Here is a 16,091-nt window from a genome sequence, read left to right on the forward strand (position 1 = left end):
TTTTCTCAGGCTGAGGGCCTAAATTTAGGTATTTTAATTCCCTAAAATTGGGCATGGCCAAGGGCAAGAGCAGATCAAAGGGAGAAAGTTAGTCACCTAACTGATTTCCAGCACTATGCATCTAACTTGGGTGGCCAAATCTAGATGCTGACAAAGCAGCCCTAAATCCGGCCGCTGATCATCCTCCTTCCTCCTGCTGGATGAAAATAGAATTGTGCGGCCTACAGCTCCTCCCCCTGCTTAGCCAAATAATGTTAAAATTAGCGAGGACAATAACCCCTTCAACTCCCTCCCTCCCACCCAGCCACAGACTTCAAAATTAGCAGGGATGACAGCAGCTCCAATCCTTCCTCCTGCCCCACTTAGCTTGCCTGGCTTACCCGAAAGAAAACTAAGCCGGGAGGACATAGCCTTAAGGTCCTGGCTTAGCATCCACAGCTGCTCCCCTACAGCAAGGGTTTTTCTTTCAGGATGGACAGGCAGGCTTCTGGGTTTTGGGACAGAGGATTGTCCTCCAACAGGCTCCAATAGTTTCAAATCCTCGTCCATGCGAGAGGGAGGGCATCGGAGGGACTGTCATCCCCACTTGTTTTTAAATCTTTGGCCAGGTAGGGAGGGAGGGGGATCAGAAGGGCTCAGAGTCCTGCAATTTAGTTTTGTTTTGGGAGACCACTTAGCCACCTAGCACTGGTTAGGCGACTAAGCTGTGTGTGTGTGTGTGTGTGTGTGTATGTGTGTGTGTCTGTGTGTGTATGTGTAAGTGTGTATGTATGTGTGTGTGTCTGTGTGTGTATGTGTAAGTGTGTATGTATGTGTGTGTATGTGTAAGTGTGTATGTATGTGTGTGTGTCTGTGTGTGTATGTGTAAGTGTGTATGTATGTGTGTGTATGTGTAAGTGTGTATGTATGTGTGTGTGTCTGTGTGTGTATGTGTAAGTGTGTATGTATGTGTGTGTATGTGTAAGTGTGTATGTATGTGTGTGTGTCTGTGTGTGTATGTGTAAGTGTGTATGTATGTGTGTGTATGTGTAAGTGTGTATGTATGTGTGTGTGTCTGTGTGTGTATGTGTAAGTGTGTATGTATGTGTGTGTGTGTGTGTATGTATGTGTGTGTGTGTGTATGTGTAAGTGTGTATGTATGTGTGTGTGTGTGTGTGTATGTATGTGTGTGTGTGTATGTGTAAGTCTGTATGTATGTGTGTGTATGTGTAAGTGTGTATGTATGTGTGTGTGTGTGTGTGTGTATGTATGTGTGTGGGTGTATGTATGTGTGTGTGTGTATGTATGTGTGTGTATGTATGTGTGTGTATGTATGTGTGTGGGTGTATGTATGTATGTGTGTGTGTATGTATGTATGTGTGTGCGTGCGTGTGTCGACATGTGTATCACTGCTGACTAATATCTAGAGCATGTTCCTCCCCTCCTATCTCCCTCTCTTAGCATCCCTTTTGCATTTTCCTGTCATGTAAGCTAGGCAGGCAGGTAGACCCTCATTGGATTTTCCTTCCATCCTGGGAGCTTGGAGAGCTTCTGGGACACGCTGTCCTCGATCGGCCACCCCCACGCCTGAAAGAATGGAACCAGGTTCCTCTCCACCTGCACGGAAAACCTCTCTGCCCAGAGGTTCATCTTGTAGCTGTTCTCGTCCTTGACGCTTTCCATTTTCTGGTACTGGGAGAAGAGCTGAATGAAGGGATCCCAGCCAAATCCTTCCTGAAGCTTGAGAAACAGCAAAAGAGGGCATCTTAGTATAGGTGACGCTGAAAGCTTTACTCCAGAGCAGTGATGTGCGAGGCTATTCACAACGTATCTAGGTCGCTATCCTATTAAAGCTTCCACTCAAAAAGCTTGACGGATTGTTGTGCCTTCAAAGCAAGTATGATCAACATTGGCCGCTCTCTTGAAAGACTGACAGTCTCAGATCATGGAATTATGTCCAACCTATTGGTTCAATTGGCCTCCCATGTCTGCAGTCCCTACCCCAAGGATGGCAAACTCCAGTCTTCAGGCACTATAGCCAGGTCTGGTTTTCAGGGCTGCTGAATTGTACACATTGACATCATCCTTGCATCGCAGAAATCCTGAATACTAGACATGGTTGTGGCACTTGAGGATCAGAGGTCACCATCCCCTGTTCTACCATTCAAACTGCAAGGGAGCAGCCGCACAATATGTTTGGCAGGAGAACTTCTTTTGACAAAAATTATTCATTTAACTGTAAGGGGAGTAACAAAACTGCCCCTTGCTGTTAGGTCTCAGAGTCTAAACAGATCCCAAGAGAGAGAGCAGGAGTAGGGGAAGGTATTTGGCACTGTCCAGCAGGAAGTGACCTTAGGGCTCTTCGGGGTCTCTATGGTGAAGTGAGAGGTGCCAGAGGGTGGACTCTGCAAGGGTAGGGGACTGCCTGACCTGCCTCCTGACCTTTGAAGTTGGCTGGGGCCCAGGCCTTCAGGAATAGGGGTGGCTCTTGTCTTGTGCTCCAAGGGTGGATTACTGAGATAGCCTGAAGATCTGAGGAAGAGGTCCCTCAGAAGAGCGCATGTAAGCTCATACTTTCACTCTGCTTGAGAGGGATTACTTCAGCGTGTAAGAGAAAGGGGATTTTCTTTGTGAGGAGTCAGAGGAAAGAGTGGCTTGCAGGGGGAAGGTCCCACAGAGCTGCTGCCTAAAAGGAAGCATCAGGTCAAGAGTTCTTGATGTGTTCAGAAGGCATTCTAGATCCTTACAAGACTCCAAGCGTCAACATCCAGCTTGCAGAGACTATAGGGGACGTGCACAGGGAGGGTCCTTAGTCTACGGATGTACATATGTATTGCTAACTCAGACTATGATTTCTTGGATTTTACATTGTCTGTATTGAACGGACACTAAACAAAAGAGCATCTACTGTGTTTTACCTGCAATCATGTTACCAGTAAGATGGATTATATTTTGGACAGTACATTTTTTTCCTACGGGACTATGGCAGATGACCTCCTGCTGTGCCATAAGGGCTTTGATGGGCTTGTCCTTTGCCCTCTGTGAGGGAAGAACCTGAGAGCATATGATCTGGAATGGCCCATGACCTCCCATATGAGCTGCTGTCGTCAAGAAGAAACCGGAAAAGACAGGAGCTACAGAAATTTTATATAGCTGGAGTTAGCCCAATGGCTCAGCATTAGTGCCGACCACTGCCATGCAGCAGCCCAGGCCTGGCTTTCTCTCCCTGGGATAGCCCCGGTTGCGAAGGCAGCGCTCCCAACTATGGAGAAAGGGAGTCCCAAACATTGCTCCATGGAGACATCTACTGGCTGGAACTGGAGTTCACATGTACAGTGTTACAAAGGGAATCACCAGTCTGGCGTGACTGGCCATGGATCATCACTATAACATCTGGGCTTGGGAAAACTAAAAAAAAAAAAAAAAAATAGGAGTGAAATCCCCAGGTAGTACTGAATGAAGGTTTATGGCATCATTGTGCAGAGGAGGCATTTTACAATTAAGCTGGAAACCAAAGGAGCAGGAGTAAACTGCTATGCCAAAAATGCAATTAAAATAAAGTGGTATATGTATATTTTGCTCGCTGTCAGAATTCAGTACTCCAGAATTCTGGGTTATGCTTCCTTCCCTCCAAAACAAGTTTTACAATAAACAATCAATTCCCAGGTTACCTGTAAGTATGTCTCCAGGCATGTCCACACATTCCATTCCTCCAGCTTTGCTCCATTTCTCACGTACTCTTCGATACGCTTCTGCCTCTTGCTTGGACTTAAGTCACCATGGGCTTTATGCCTGGGGATTCCCAACAACTTCTCATGGACGTACACCGACCAGAGGTTGCAGGTGGCCTCGGTGGTGTGAGGAGGAAACTCCCATTTATTTCGCTGCTGGTTGTGGCCTAACTCATGGATAAAGCCCCAGGTCCCATTGGCTTCTATATTGTCTGCGTCCACCAGATTTTTCAGAGACTCCACTTGACACATGATGGGGTAGCCAGAATGCATGAAACCTACAGGATAGAAAGTACAGAAAATCAGGACGACAGACACCAAGAGACGGAAGGGACAAAAAAAAAACCAAAAAAACAATTTTAGCACTTTATTCTGTATAAATTTGCATGGCAATAAGCAGGCAAAGGTCAGGCAAGATGCTCATGTGTCCAAAGCCCCAATTAAAGGGAGCGTTGCATCTTTACAGAGACACTGACGGACAGCACAGAAGGAAAGAGGAACCAGTGTGGGTGCCAGCCTGTTAACAGTTAGCAGAAAGCAAGCATGAAGCACTTTGCCTGGGCGCCGGGGTGAAACGCAGAACCAGAGCTGGGATGTTTGTGGTCAGAAGGGAGGCTTATACTGGCTTAGGGGTAGGAAGCGGTGCCCTTTTTTTTGGTGCATGGTAAATGACAAATTACAAAGAGGTCTGGGTAACACATGACGGAGGGGGGGGAGGGGGAGACGGAGGAATACGGAGCCTATAGTATTCAATTCTGTTTCACTACATTTCATTATTCAGTTCTGTTTCATTTTCATGCCTTTTTTTTTTTTTTGTCTCATATAGTTTTTTTGATGCAGTTTGTATCAAACATTTTTAGGGGGTACCGCAAACCATTTTGCGTGCACTAAAATCATTTAATGCACCCTAGGACAGATTAAGTGAGTGCTACGGCGCACTAAAAAGGAAAGGAAAATCAAGCGGAAATGTCGTTTGCTTTTTCTTACATTGAGTTCGGGAAGCGACGTCCGACGAAAGCGAAGTTGCCGACGTTTGTGGCATTTTCAGACGAAGGCAGGCGTCAATGAAGATGGCACTTTTCCAAAACCATTTCCACGGGTAAAACAGCTTCCTCACCCCCAACCCCCTATATCTCTTTTACCATTTACTGATGCGTGTGCAGTTTTTCTTCTCCAACGCAAACAGAATGTGAAGCTTGGTGATTATATTTAGGCAACTCTGCCCAAGGCGATCTTGAAAACCAGGGACCTTTTGTGCTTACCTCTATGGATAATGGCCTAGATCCCTTTTGAAAATTGTCTCTACAAAATATTGCGCACTGCAAAGAAGCAGGGGCATCGCTAAAGCATGAGTACATGGGGCTCATACCCCGATTCTTAGCCAGTGCTAAAGACACTATCCCCAGGTAGAGACAGCCCTCAGCTTCCTACTCCAACCCCTCCTTAGCGGCCCGCAGGGAATTGATGAGGCGTTAAGACTGAATTGGACAGAGCAGAGCAGAGATACTCTGCTCCCCAGTCCAGCCCCTCCCTTCCTATTGTTCCCTCCCTCTACCCCCCCCCCCCCCCACACTTTTTCTGCATAAAAAGAAAATGCTCCCCTTGTGCAGAAAACAGGATGGGAGATGAGATGGGAGCAAACGGAGCAGAGCAAAAAAAGAGCTGCACTGCTTCTTAACCCAACACTTCCTGACTTATCATTTCTCCCATCACTACCACCAGAGGTGTTGCTAAGTACTTAATAATCAGAGCACTGGGCCCATAGTCATCACTGCTACCACTATAATTCTTTCCAGCCCTCACCTCCACCCCCACCCCTGCACCCTAATCTTTTAAGTACCTAGCAACAGGTCTGATAAATATTACAGGGGTTTTTGGAAATTTTGTAAATGGTCTGAAAATCTGAGATGTCATTTGGGTGAAAGGTGATATGTAAATCAAGCCAATTTCAGTCCCTTGAGTGCGTGCAACAAATAGACTGTACTCACCATAAGATATCTGAACGTCAGCTACAAACCTCTCCGGACGCTGGAAAGGCGATGGAATAGCAGCCAGTTCACAAATGGCTTTCATGATTCTGTCCCAGAGAGAGAGAAGAGCTGCAGGGTTCTCCAGAGTCCGCACACTCTCCGATGGAACGGACAGAATGAGGCTCTCAGTGGCAAGTTCTGCCCACGGAGCGGGATAGTGGCGGATGGTTTGCAACCAGTCAGATGGAAGGGTCTCTCCTGTAATGTTGTGGGAAATGATTAGAGCCTGCAGCATCAAATAGCCAGATGAATTCAACAAGAAGAAAGGAGAACAATCGATAACATGATGGGAAGTATCTACTGCAAGGCTCATCAGGCTTTGCCATGCTCTATTCCTACCATAGCATTGCAAACTCTTCGTCTTCTCTGGCTTTGTGCTTGCTTCTCTACCACCACAGATCCTCAAAACTTGCCCCCTCAATTTTTTAAATGTTATTATTATGCTTGCCCCATCATGCCTAATGGAAGACAAAGAACATCAGAACTTAAGATGTGCCATCTTGGGTCAGACCCAATGTCTATCAAGCCCAACATCCTGTCTTTGACAGAGGCCAATCCAGGTCACTTTCTCTTTGTCCCTCTTTGCCTCTTTGAAAAATGGCCTCTAAATGGAAGTACAGCTTTCTTCAAACTTCTCTCATTCCCCAAGGGAGTGCTGTGTGCATCATACATACCGTGTATAAAATAAGGAGCTTGCACTGCCCCTTCTACCGTTACGTCAACTTTGTCAAGTTGACAGTCCTTGGGTACTACGATGTAAAGGAGACCTCCCCACAGACTGGAGATCGAAATCTTCTCCTGGTCCACAGGAAATGTCTGAATAACTACAGGGGCCCGCAGGAACTGCTCACAATTACTGAGGTCATCAGACTGGCAACCAATTTGCACCTGAACGGGAGAAATATGTGCTTTTGTCATAAGAACGGCAGGCAAAGTTTACAGAAATCTGTCTTGGATTTACAGAGATGGGATTTGAAACTCAGACTTCCAGTGTCATGTTTGACCACTCTCTCTATATCACATTGTAAACCTGCATCTTTCATTTAGAATCTATACAGCCAAACTTTCTCACTCCTTAGCAGGGAAGGAGAAATGGTTTAAATGAAATAGCTTACATGATCTTTATAACACCGTAAAATAAAATTTTATTGAAAGGATTACAACATTACACCCATTAAGCAGCCAGGTTACTAGAGGTATCTAAGTCAGAATAAAGAGATTATGATTGTCATGGTTTCATGCATTTCTTGTGGGAACAACTTTCAAGTTCAGTCTTATCTTTTGTTACCTGAAGTCATTTGACAAACATATTAAACAATATCCCTATACAAATGATTCATACTGTGTCAGAACAACTCAGCAGCTATATCCGAAAAAGTTACCTGCAAGCCTTTTTCAGCAATGGATCGAGGGAAGGTCACAGTTCCAGTGGCCTGTGGTGCTAGATACAGCCCTGTGCTCCTCCAAGCTGTCGGACCTAGAAGGAAATCAAATAGAATGTCACTGGGCCATCTTCAGAAATAATGTTAAAATGGCCGGGCCGAATCGCACTGAGTCACCCAATCCATAGCCTCCTGGTGGGAGGGACTGAAGGGTATGGATGGCTCCCTATCTAAGTGTGTTATAAGGACAGGGATAGTGGCATCTAGTGGCCAGACCCAGTAGGGGTGCCACACCCAATTTATGGGTCTGGCCAATCTATTTTCTAGAACTCTGTATTTTAATGAGAATTGTCAATTATTTAACTGCTATGTTGTTATGTATTTATATTTTGCATTTTGTTGACAATTGTTATATATTTATGACTGATCTGATTAATATATGTGAAAAACAAAACTCGTGGCAACAAAGCAGGGATACAAAAACTACGGCTGATGACAATCTCCAACCAAAATATCCAAACAGATGTTTTTTAGCATGACCATCATAATTAGGCACTTATGTTCAATAGAACCTTCATTTTGCCTTCTCTTTAACCATCAGTCAGTCCTTGTATACGCTACAGATAAATTTGCGTTTTTTGAAGAAAAAACAATTTTGTTGCTGCTTAAAATCACTTATCCTTTAGATGACAGCTAGTAATTCAATTAGGATAAGTAAGACAATTAACAAATGCAATTAAACAAATGAATAAAACAAAAAATGATCTTTCACCTGTATTTGTGCAGTTGATCTGCAGTCTCATGGGATGGTGACTGGCCAGCTCTGAAGCAGGATTCATTTTCCATTTCTGAGGTGCAACCCCCTCTTCACATGGACAGCTGTTATAGAATTCTGTTGCCAAGCTGAGGGAAAAGCCTTCCTTGGAATTACTACGGACAGGACATTTTTCCCCAACAGTTGGTAACGCAATGCAGGATGTCAACTTCTTCAGCTGTTTGCAGATAGAAGAGAAAACAGGGAAGCCTTGATCTGGCACTTTCGCCAGCAACATGCAATCCTCTCTCAGCATTTTCATCCAGGAAGAAAGCTGGGGGCTCATTTCACCCTCATCATTGAAGTACTGACGAAAGTGAGAAAGCGCCTTTCTGAAGAGGTAACGTCTGGACTTGTCATCGTCGTGCCAAGGTTTGCACTTGGTTGTAATCATGAAGTCCCCAAAAATGCTGATACCAAACTTGTTGAGGATTTTGTTGCCGGGATAATCAGTGATTACATTTTTTGCCGGGTTCTGGCTTTTCCACCACCAGGCATGACCACTAATTAACAAGCCCCCTCCCTCAGTCACAAACTCATCTATCTTTGCAGCCTCCTGATCACTGTATGATCTGCAGCAATACACGCTTAGATTTGGAACCAGATATGTTTGCTCACAATCAATGTTCTCCTGAGATAGTAGCTGGTAGAAGTCTTCCAGTTTGGACTCAATGCCAATCTTCCCTTGCCTTCCAGTGCCCAGCCAGGACACCGCATTGAGCATGAACTTTTTCAGCTGAGGAAAGACAAGACAGTCTTCATGTGTTAGCACTACGATTCGGCCCTTTCCATAGCGAGCTGCTGCGAAGATTGGCTGATGAAATTCATTCACTCCAATGGGAAAAGCCAGTGGTCCATGAACGAACAGCAATGATACAGTCTGCCCTGTTTTTATGTTCAGCTCTGTCACACCGTCCAACAGAACATTCAGGTCTTTGGTGAAATCGATCCCATGCCTGGAAAAACAAGAAAGAATGTCCATTGAATTCAGCACGCTAATGTGTGGAAAATCGTTTTCTAGAATCATGATAAAAGACGCAAAAAAAAAAATTTTGAATTAGCAAAAGTTTGAAACTTATGAGCGGTAGCCTCAAATCGACAAGACTTCAACCATAATCATGACCATGATGAAGGCATCAAGTCGTTAGACACAAGGGCCCCAACATTCAGCTGGAAAATAGCCTGATATGTAGGACTTATCCGGCTATCTAGCAGCCGCTGAATATCCACTTAAGTTGTGCACTCCAGGACCAAAAGTGTCCACCCCTGTTCTAAATTTATTCTCTGCCTGGAGAACCTGGGAGTATTGTTAGAATCTAATTTGGCTCAATACCTGACAAACTACTTCAAGGCAGTTATGCTCAGAGAACTCTCCTAGCAGTACAATGACACGCTGAGATTTCAATTTGCAATTCAGTAAGGAACTCATCAGTCTCCTGGACTGAATTGCATGGAATCAGTAAGTAAATGCTATTTAGGTGAACCCACTCCCGCCCCAACCTTTAGTCTGCCAATATCATCTATAACTTTCAGTCCTTAGAATTGACTGATTGTACCATGTCATCTCTGAATATGCAAGGTCTGTTAATCCCCTGAATAAATATCAAGAGAATGACTAAAACAAGTGCAGATATTGCATTTTTATTGTAAACCGAAGAGTTGAGTGCAGTAATTTTTCTCAATAATAAAAAAAAAAAATCAGTCTTATAAGAAGCAAAAACAACCCACAGGGGCTGTGGCAGGATAATGACACCGCAACAGAAAGAGCCTGGTTATGCACAACTACATTAGATGAGGAACCTGGAAATTCCCTGCTGCCTTCTGTATACAATAGAGAGTAAGCAGACAATTTACAGAAGGGGTAAAAGTAAACACAGAAGCAACAGATATGATTTAAAATCAACAAGATGCGTATCTGGAAGGGAATACTGAGGAAATCTTTAATGACTGGTAGGTGCTCTGTAGTACAGAAGTTTAAACAAAAGATACTGAACATCTGGAAACATGAGCTAGAATTAATGATCATCCTTTTAAAATGTTCCCCAACTCAAACAAAAATGCCAAGAAAAAAAAACCACGAGAGACTGAAAAATAAACATGAAACTTTGAGCAGCTTTGCAGGCCTAGAAGTTTCCAGCCTACTTCCTCCTTCTTGAGTCCTTCCACCAACTTACAACTTCCCCTTCAAGCCCTTTACTCTACCATGACACCATCAATACCTTCTATTCCATCCCAGCGCAAAGTATAATTGCGAGCAGGGAGCGCGCCTTGGCTTGTAAATGAAATAAAAGTTGTGATGATACACTTACATTTCATTTCATTTAAAAGTCAATGAAAAGAATCAAAACAGATGCAAAAGCCTTCGTCCCCTACCCCCAGGCCATGCTTAACCCTTCCATTCGAAGCATCCGATGTAGAAAAGGGCAGGAGCGATCCCCAGTTGCTCCTTCCCCGCCAGCTCCCAGTCCGAAAATGGATGTTATCTGGCACCTTTTTTGGTTGTCTGGGCTGTGTGCCGTCAACTGAAAAGTTACTGGCGTGCATCGCTGGTCAAGAAACCCTATCGAAAATTTGTACCATCAGCATCCATAGGCACAGGCACAAATGTTCTTGGACTGAAAACTGGGGATTTTTATTTTTTTTAATTTTCTCAGCTTCAGACTGAATTAGCATTTCTTCTTAGTGTAAACATCAGTTGCAGTAATGGTATTCCTTTAAAAATTAAACAGGTCTCCCTATATTGTGGCTGCATAATTTTGTACAGAGCGTCTACGAGGCCGCTCTGAAAAAATAAAATTGTATTTATTTGATTTGTGATAGATTGGCGATAAATGGAAAATAGACAGGTAACGTGATTAAAGTGTGTAAGCACCTCCTTACAGGAAACAGGGTCTGCTCTCTTTCATTTTACGCGTTTCTCCTCTTTCTCTTGCTTGTTCTCTTTATTTTCCTTCATTCAATCCTTTTCCACTCTGTAAGGGCTTTCCCTTTCTCTCGTTTTCCTTCATTTAGTCTCTCTCTCTCTCTTTCTCTCTTTGCTAGGACTTTCTGTCTTTTTCTTTTCTCCATCTCGCTATTTTCCCTTCATTCAATCCAACTTCTCTCTTTCCTTTTTTTTTTGTACTTCTCTTTCTTTCTCTGATCCTTCTCTCTATTTCTTCTTCCCTGATCATTTCTTCCTTTATAATTTTCCACTTCTCCTTTCACTTTCTGGATATTCTCCCACCTCTCATTTTTAACTAAATTACAGATAATGCACTCAGCCATCACTAGAACTTTCCATTCTCTTCAGAATCATTAGGAAAGTCTGCACTGATGTTTCGCGACACGAGGCTTTGAAAAGCCAGGCTCTAATCAGGTCCTGATTTGTGTAAAGATTTAAAAAAAAAAAAAAAAAAAAAAAAAAAGGTTGTGATCCATTTCCATCGAGACACTCAATTTTGAATTTCAGCCAAAAAATGCAAAATCTAAAGTGAAAGTAGGTAAAATACTCACGTCGCCCACAGCGGAGCTAGAGGCATTTCCACTGAAATGGGGAAAATTCCAGTTTCTGCACAGCTGGATGTGAAATGGATCCCGGCCACAGCTGTGACATTATTTCCAGGAAAGGAGAATACGTCTGCCGTGGCTCCCTGCCGCTGGGCCCACTGACAGGCCTGTCCCCCTATCAGGAGTCCCCCGCCTGCCTTCATAAACTTCACCAGCTCCTCTGCCTGACGGTCATCGTAGGCATCCATACAGTATACCCCAAAGGCATCCAGGAATTTGGTGCTTGACTGCACTCGGGCACCGTTGCTGGAAAGGGTCTTCTCCAGGAGACTAAACTTCCCCTGGATGCCCACTAAGGCTTCTGGCGAGGACCTGAGCCAGCCGATGGCATTCCGGAGAAAGCGGGAAAACCTGGGGTCATTCAGGTATTCATTATGGGAGAGGACCACCATCCGCCCCTTCCCATACTGAGAAGCGGCGATCAGGACTTGATCTTTGGGGTTCACCAGCACTGGGAAGGATTCATCGCCAGTCAGCAGCAGGTCGCAAGGAACACAACTTCCACTGAAGTCCAACTCGCTGATACCTTCTACTAAAGCCTTATAGGCATCCGAAAGCTGCATTTTAAGCATCTTCCTGTTCCTGTGGGAAAGAGGAAACAGCATTTTTAAACTCTTTTTAGCACTGAAACAAGTTTTTGACAAACAGTGTTCGAGAAATATTAGATGGACACTGAGGTTCTGAAATGGTAGGAAATCAAAGAAAATTAAAAATCAGAACATGTTACCGTTGCTAGTAATAGCAGTGGCTATTTTCTAAGTCAGCTTAATTAATAGCAGGTAATGGACTTCTCCTCCAAGAACTTATCCAATCCTTTTTTAAACCCAGCTACACTAACTGCACTAACCACGTCCTCTGGCAACGAATTCCACAGTTTAATTGTGCAATTGGCTTGTGTTTTAACTGTTCAACATAGGTTGGTACTGTTTGTGATTTCCTAATCTAACTCGTCATTACGTCCTCTAGATCATTTATAAATAAATCAGATAGTACCTGGCCAAGTACAGACCCCTGGGGCACACTGGGATGTACCCCTTCCGGTTTCAGAACTGGTTATTCAATCCCATTCACTGTCTCCTTCACTTTAACCAGTTACTGATCCATGCATGTACATGTCTTTATTATATATTCATTTGTATTAAGAAATGCACAAAATACAGCAATAAAGACAAAATCAAAATGACAAAGGTGCATAGAACAGAAGCTTATACAGTGAGTGCGTTAATAAAAAGCGGAGTCCATGTTTTATTATGTATTCAGCCTTGAACTTTGGATTATAAATTTTGTTAATAAATATCCCATAGCCTAAAGGTGGCCGGCTCTGGACCTCAAGAGTGACCACCAGGCCTGGTTTTCAGGATATCCACAATGTGCATGCAGAGGGATATTTGAATGCACTGCCTCCCTTGAATACAAATCTAGCTCATGCATATTCATTGCGAATATCCTGAAAACCAGGACCGGACTTAGGCCCTCCTGCCGTAGGCCATCAGTTTCCCCATGTGCTACTTTGCTGAATGCCTTCCTACAGACCGAATACATTATTGTCCTCTGGCTCACCATCATCCATGTACCCATGTGCCTAGTTACAACTTCAAATCTGAATAGGTTTGTGAGGCATGATTTGCCTTCTATGGATGTGCTGTCATGTGAAAGAAGCAAAATGTCATTCGTTTTTCATTTGTTTAGTTTCTGCAGTCATTTAAAAAAAAAAAAAAAAAAACTACCGAGTGAGTCCCTTTGGCTTTCTTCCCCATCTTCAGGCCCATCGGATCTCCTCAGATCTCCCTGGACCCCTTCTCACCCCATCCACAGATCCGCAATAGGCAGGAGCGATCCCCGGTCACTCCTGCCCTGACTCTGCTAATTTTTCAGAATGGCGCTGCCAGAACCCAAGTCCGGAACCATTTTGTCGGCCCTGGATCTGCCAGCGCCATTTTGGAAAAATAGCAGAGACGGGGCAGGAGTGACCAGGGATCGCTCCTGCCCATTGAAGACAGGAAGACAAGGTGAGGAGTGGGGGGAGGGGATGGGGGTACGGGATGGTGAGGAAGCCCAGAGGGCCAGCACAGAGCCCGGAGAGGCTTTTTTTTTTTTTTTTTTTTAACTTTGGCAATGACAGAAAGGGTAGAACCTGACAGTTTTTCTTTTCATTATGTTCTTCATTTTGAAGAAAAGAAATGAAACAAGGAATGAGAAAAACAAAAACAAATCTAAAATGAAAAACAAAACGAAACAAAAAAAAATGTTCAGTGCATAGCCCACTTTCCTTCCCAAAATCCATGCTGACTATTCCTAATTACACCTTTTACTTCAATGTGTTTAATGATTTTATTCTTGATAATTGTCTCTAACATCTCCCTAGGTATTAATGTCAGGCTTACAGACCTGTCATTTCCTGGTTCCCCCAGAGCTTTTCTTAAAAATTGCCTACCTCCCAGGTCTCTGATGCCATTATTAGTGGCAAAATCAGTGTTAAGTATATCTTCAATTTCTAGTTTTATTTCTCTCGGAACTCTGGAGCGGATTCCATCTGGTCCGGGGGGGGAGACGGGGACTTATCACTGTTTAACCAATCTATAATTCTTCTCACTTCCTCCCGCTCCACAGTGATATCGTTTAGCAACCCCTAACGAAAACATCTGGTTTGTGGATCATTCTGCCATCTTCCCTGGTGAAGGCCGATGCAAAGAAATCATTCAGCTTTAACCACGATGGTCTTTATCACCTCTCATAACCCACTTAAACCCTTGGTCATGCAATAGGCCAACTGCCTGCTTCGCTGGTCTCTTACTTTTGAGACACTGGAAAAAACTTTATTATTGTTTCTTGCCTCCCTGGCAAGCTTCTTCTCAAAATTCCTTTTGGCCTTCCTTATCAATGTTGTATATCTGCTCTGGCGTTGTTTGTACTCCCCTTCTGTTTTCTTTGCTTGGGTCCTTTCCCCATTTTTTTAAGAAATATTTCTTGGGTCTAATAGCCTCGTTCATCTCAGAATTTAGGTTCAAAGGGGGTCACAAATATCATTGATAGTGAGACACTACTGATGATATTGGCGACCTTGTTGAAATCTCCCAGCTGGGAGATAATCATACACGTTGCAACAGATTGCATAACCACTGCCTTGCTGCTAGATTTTTGGCTTCTTCGTTATAATATTTCCATATAATCTGTTTTGGAAGCTGTACAAGCCAAGTGACTTAGGGAGATTTGGCTGTATTTAATTTAAATGTTTTGTCTTGTAGGATTGTCTGGTCCTTATTCATGAAGTGTCCACCCTTTGACCCTGAGAGGCTTTCTATAGAAGGACGAACGTTTCTGGGTTAGTTGGGTGCCTACGGGGATCCAAAATTCCCTGTAAAATACCCTTGAAATTGAGTGGCAATCTTGGTTCTTACCCAGTGAAAGGGTCCTACTGCTGTGCTGATTGATTTCCTAGAACAGACACTGCAAATAAATAAATAAATAAATAAATAGATAGATAGATAGATATTAATGAAATCAAGACAGCAGGCTTCATAACTGAGTATTTTAGCAGGCACTCCAGGTTACCCCTTTGCAACAATGCTCCATCACTTACATCTTCACCTATCACCTCAGCAGAATAATTTTAGAGTCACAAGCAATCTCCCGGTAAAACAGCTTTTTTGAAGTCAATATTCAGCAGTAATTTTATCCAGATATTCAGTGGCACTGAGCCAGCTAAGTCTGCCATTGATTAGTCCTTGCTAAAATTCACCCAGGTAACTTTAGGACAGCAATTTTTCTGATCCGACACAGCCCAACTAGGATTATCTGGCTAGTGCCATCAGAATGCACCCCCCCCACCCCAACACCTTCACCTTTCCTCTTTTTATATAGCTAAATTTTAGTCAGATAATGACTTACCTAGCTAAACTTTTGCCAATAAGAGGGAAAGGAAATTCAAATCTCAGGGTTCATCCATCTTATTTTAAAAGTTAGCCGAACAAATCCTTTCGAATATCGACCCCCATAGAGTTTGTTCTCCTCCCCACAAAGCTACCTTTACTAGTCATAAGCAAGTTCCCAGTAAAATACGTTGAAATTCAGAGGCAATCTTGTCCCAGTTTCAGCCTTCTGTGGTAGTCAAGGATGGTTCATGATTAGGTTGGGTCCCCATGAAAGAGATCTGGGATCGAACCGCATGGAGCAGTAGAAGTTCCATCATCTACTGACATTCCTCTCCCTGAGACCAGTGTGGCTGATAATGGACCTGTTATGCCTGTCCTCCAGGGGGCTTTGATGGACACTAAGAGTATCACTCCTCAACCTATTTCTTCCTTTATTGGAGCAACTGGGTCTGAGGTGGGACAGAAACTTCTCGAACCTCCAGATGTCACTTTGGAGGATGTTTGGAGACTTGTTGGAGAATGGAAGCCTCCTTAACGCAGGCTGTCCCCTCAGTTATGCAAATGTACAACTAATGCTTCTCCTAAGCTCTTTGAAATGATCAAAGATTGGAGACCTGATTCTCAGGTTGCCTTTTTTTGGATGTAATACCTGTATTTCAATCTCACATAACATCTGGAGTTACAGTTTACACTGTAAGCAAGAATTGTTAGAAAAATAGGATGAAATAAAAAAA

At 43.5% G+C, this 16,091-nt stretch overlaps 1 protein-coding gene across 1 annotated transcript; it reads right to left on the reverse strand.

The window, feature by feature from the left end:
- Positions 1-1,299: 1,299 nt before the first annotated feature.
- LOC115078721 (TRPM8 channel-associated factor homolog) lies at positions 1,300-15,831 on the reverse strand. Its single transcript, XM_029581707.1, has 8 exons — positions 14,884-15,831; positions 11,432-12,067; positions 7,895-8,892; positions 7,123-7,217; positions 6,415-6,628; positions 5,699-5,938; positions 3,651-3,988; positions 1,300-1,719 (listed from the first exon to the last, which is right to left on the reverse strand). Exons 2-8 carry the CDS (start codon positions 12,055-12,057, stop codon positions 1,471-1,473), a joined length of 2,760 nt encoding a protein of 919 aa, XP_029437567.1. The 5' UTR covers positions 12,058-12,067; positions 14,884-15,831; the 3' UTR covers positions 1,300-1,470.
- Positions 15,832-16,091: the final 260 nt, after the last annotated feature.

This window comes from Rhinatrema bivittatum, chromosome 16 (assembly GCF_901001135.1).
Source record: "Rhinatrema bivittatum chromosome 16, aRhiBiv1.1, whole genome shotgun sequence".
In the NCBI taxonomy this organism is placed as follows: domain Eukaryota; kingdom Metazoa; phylum Chordata; class Amphibia; order Gymnophiona; family Rhinatrematidae; genus Rhinatrema; species Rhinatrema bivittatum.

Excerpts from the sequence above, each read along its gene's own strand:
- LOC115078721 (XM_029581707.1), bottom strand. The coding sequence starts at position 12,057 with ATGCTTAAAATGCAGCTTTCGGATGCCTATAAGGCTTTAGTAGAAGGT. Across the intron at positions 5,939-6,414 it reads AGCTCCTTATTTTATACACG|GAGAGACCCTTCCATCTGAC; the intron begins GTATGTATGATG and ends ACAACATTACAG. Across the intron at positions 1,720-3,650 it reads GCCTGGAGACATACTTACAG|CTTCAGGAAGGATTTGGCTG; the intron begins GTAACCTGGGAA and ends CTGTTTCTCAAG.